The sequence below is a fragment of the Olea europaea genome, unplaced genomic scaffold (assembly GCF_002742605.1).
Source record: "Olea europaea var. sylvestris unplaced genomic scaffold, O_europaea_v1 scaffold680, whole genome shotgun sequence".
NCBI classification, from domain to species: Eukaryota; Viridiplantae; Streptophyta; class Magnoliopsida; order Lamiales; family Oleaceae; genus Olea; species Olea europaea.
This window is the reverse complement of record NW_019265184.1, coordinates 19573-23200: the sequence shown is the minus strand read 5'-3', so window position 1 is coordinate 23200 and position 3628 is coordinate 19573. Positions and strand designations below refer to the sequence as shown.

At 29.7% G+C, this 3628-nt stretch overlaps 1 protein-coding gene across 1 annotated transcript; it reads left to right on the top strand.

The window, feature by feature from the left end:
* The first annotated feature begins 544 nt into the window (after positions 1 to 544).
* LOC111390425 (WAT1-related protein At5g64700-like) lies at positions 545 to 2920 on the top strand. The gene is made up of 4 exons (XM_023015465.1): positions 545 to 784; positions 1021 to 1083; positions 1219 to 1335; positions 2872 to 2920. Exons 1-4 carry the CDS (start codon positions 612 to 614, stop codon positions 2918 to 2920), a joined length of 402 nt encoding a protein of 133 aa, XP_022871233.1. The 5' UTR covers positions 545 to 611.
* The last annotated feature ends 708 nt before the right edge of the window (positions 2921 to 3628 follow it).

Sequence of the window (3628 nt, the reverse complement as noted above, 5' to 3'; positions counted from 1 at the left end):
TAATAAAACACATAAGTTTATTGACTTCTCTCTATTCTGTTTTTTTTTCTTCACTTTTATAACAATATACACATTTTACAAAAATCCATTCTAAAAAATTATACATCAAACGTGCTCTCGATTTCACTTTAGCCATATTCCAACTATGTCACATTCAATTTCATAACATCTTAATCTTTTCCGGACAAGAACTAAATTGCACCTTAGATATGTTTCAGCTGTGTCGATTCAAAATTTTCTAACAAATTTTTAAACTTTTACGAACAAGCACTAAATTTCACTTTAGATATGTTCCAGCTATGTCACATTCAATCTCGGGTTATGCTACATGTGCAAGGAAATACATGGCCTGGGAGACAGTTTTTTTGTTCCAGCCAATGCCAGGAAGACAAGGCACTTGTACAGGGCAAAATTAATCCATTTTCTAACAACCCACCTCGACCCCTCCCCCAGAAAAACACGCCAAAACCAAACTTCTCTCCTGTAAAACCTGTATTTATAGCAATCTTTCCATTGTATTCTGAACAGAAAATTAAATATCAGATCTCAAACCCAATTTCCCTTCTTTTACGATCACTTTTTGGCTAATTGTCTACCCTTTCCTAGTGTGAATGGAGATAAACAAACCATTTCTTGTAGTTTTATTAATACAATTCCTGTATACTGGCTATTTATTGCTTTCCAAGGTTGCTTTTGATGTTGGCATGAACACTTACGTTTTTGTCTTCTACAGACAAGCTGCTGCAACAGTTTTCTTAGCCCCCACTGCCATGTTTTTCCATTGGTACTAGCTTATTTTTTAAAGAGCTTCTTCATGTTTAGAATAGATTCATTTTCTATTGAAGACCCTGTACATGCATAATTATTACAATATGTAGCAGATACTTATAAAGCTTTGCCTTCTACAATTAGCTATTGTACCACCTCATTTCAATACTTGAGGGGGTTCTCTATATATTTCTCTGCTAGATCTATTTTTACAACTTATAAGAATCGATATTTCTTGTTTTGGGATTCTAGGAAAACTGCCCCACCACTGTCATTCATCATTTTCATCAAGATTTTCATGCTCTCGCTTTGTGGGTACGTCAAGTTTTAAATAATTTTCTGGGCAACACAAGCTTTTATTTAATACTATTGCGTCGTGTATATTGAACATTACATGAAGCATGAAGTAATTTTATTTAATTATCAAAAGTTTGGTTGGTCTAACTACAGGATAACTATGAGCTTGGATATTTTTGGTGTGGCTTTGAAATATACAACACCTTCTTTGGCTGCTGCGACATCTAACACACTTCCAGCTATTACTTTCTTCCTTGCAGTTTTATTCAGGTAATCAAGATTAGGGCTTATCTATTAATTTATTCGATCCAACTTTCTTTTGTTTCATTTTAAGAATTCGAACAGGGTTGACCAATATGATAATATTAAAATATTCTCCATCCATACTATACATCCTATTTTTCCCATTCATTTTATGTCAAGATCAATAGTTTACTGCCCTCTTTATGTATTTTCTTAATTAGTGTATATTAACATTTTATTATTGGGTAATAACATAAAGTTTCTTTTCGTCTTAGATCATAATATAATTCTGGAAAACTGGGAGAATCTTATGGGTAATATATTTTGAAATTTGGACTGACTGTAGGTAGAAGACAGATAGAAATTATTTATAAAAATATATGTTTAATAAAGAATTAACCATGAAGTGCCATGTGGTAGTAGTTTAAAAAAATCTGGGAGAATCTTATGATTAAGTGAAATACTCTCGAAATTTGGACCAACTGTACGTATATATAATATATACTGAAATTAATCGATAAAATATTTTTTAGTAAAAAAATAGCCATAAAGTGTCATGTGGAGGTGGTTGTATTGATTATTTACTATGAATAAATCATTATTTTGAATGGGCATATACTTTTATGATGTTAAAAAAAATAAAACACTAGAAGAATATCTTCAACAGATCCCAACCTTTCTCCTAGTAATTAATGAAAGATAGATCTGACTGGTATGTAAAGTGCAAAATGAACATTTTCTTATGGTATTTCATACAAATGCATTCATGTGTTCAACTATTAATTTGATCCAAAAGTTTAAGTTATGGATAGAAGATAAATTATTTATTTAATTATATTTCACCTATGAGCATGTTTTAGATATGTGCACAATTTTCATAAATTAATGACTTTGAAGTCAGTAATTTTATCCACTTTAATATTACTAGTCAAAATTTAATGTGCATTGCACGTTATTCTAAAATTCTATATAAGTGATGTAAAAATAATATTTGATATCAATTTATTGGAGGATTTGACGAGTCTTGGACGAATTAAAGAAAATAAAATTTAGTATAGAAATTTAAGAGAAGAAAATTGTACTCCAATTGAACTCTCAAAACTCAATTTCTATGATTCAAAGTTTTTATAACGATGAAGTACTATAAATGAGCAATTTCTTTATATTACATTTGATACAAAATAATTAATTGTTAATACATAAATTTAAACACCCATTAAAATTTTCATATACATAAATATGAATAAATTTATCTATAATAACTCTAAATTCATGTAATTCAAGATTCATCAAATGAAAATTCATTGAATTTAGATTAATTTTAATGTTAATTAAATTAGAATTAATGACACAAATTTTATAAATGATAATAATTTTGTAGTAATTATTACATATCGAAAAATAAAAAATATATACACACTAAAAGTCAACGTGCACTAGTTATGCATTTTCAATCACAACTTTAAAATGAGAAATAAGTAAATAAATTATTTGCAAATATATTATTGGTTCTTTTTCATGGAATTCACTCCGCAATATGTTATTTCAACTTTGTCCACACAGTGCAAGACCTAAGAAAGCTAGGGGTTTCGGAGGAGAAATATTTCAGTAGGACGGTCGCATCGTCCACGTGGTGCGATCGTCCTATAAGGAAGGGCCACCTCGATGGGTGGCCCACCACACACCCCAAGGTGTGTGAGCCACCGTCGAGGTGGCGTCTCGGCATTGGGCGGTCGCACCATGTCATTTTTTATAATGTTGGAATGGTATTTTAGGTTTTATAATTATAGTCGAACGGCTTCTATTCGTTTTTTCTATTTAAACTTATACAAAACCAGGAAAGGTCCCAGTCAAATTTTCATATTTAGGATGTTAATTCAATTAAAATCAAACATTAATTTCAACTATATTTCAATATTTTTGGATAAGAATAATGTTATCTAGCACAACGGTGTTAGAACACTAATTTAAGTTACATTATGTGAAAATTAAATAATTCATTTAATTGTATTTCTTATTTAATGTCACACTCACTACCTAGAGATATTTTGACACCAGTAATACTAAATAGCATTATTCTTTGAAGATTAAGAAGAAATGCACAAAAACAATATAAAATTTCTTTAAAAACCTCTAACATTACCTACCCTAACCTCCTTAATTTATGATTGTTTGCAGGTTAGTTATATTAATGATTACTAAAATCTTGAGTAATTGAATCAATGATCACTGAATTTTTTTTTCTTATGATATATAGTCACTCAAATTCCTAATAGTCACTTGATGAAAACATTAATGTTAGATTCAACGTGATGCTATT

Bases quoted from the DNA above. Each gene is read 5' to 3' on its own strand.
- LOC111390425 (XM_023015465.1), top strand. From the start codon at position 612: ATGGAGATAAACAAACCATTTCTTGTAGTTTTATTAATACAATTCCTG. The intron at 785-1,020 runs GTACTAGCTTAT...TTGGGATTCTAG, and splicing joins ACTGCCATGTTTTTCCATTG to GAAAACTGCCCCACCACTGT. The intron at 1,336-2,871 runs GTAATCAAGATT...TTGTCCACACAG, and splicing joins TTCCTTGCAGTTTTATTCAG to TGCAAGACCTAAGAAAGCTA.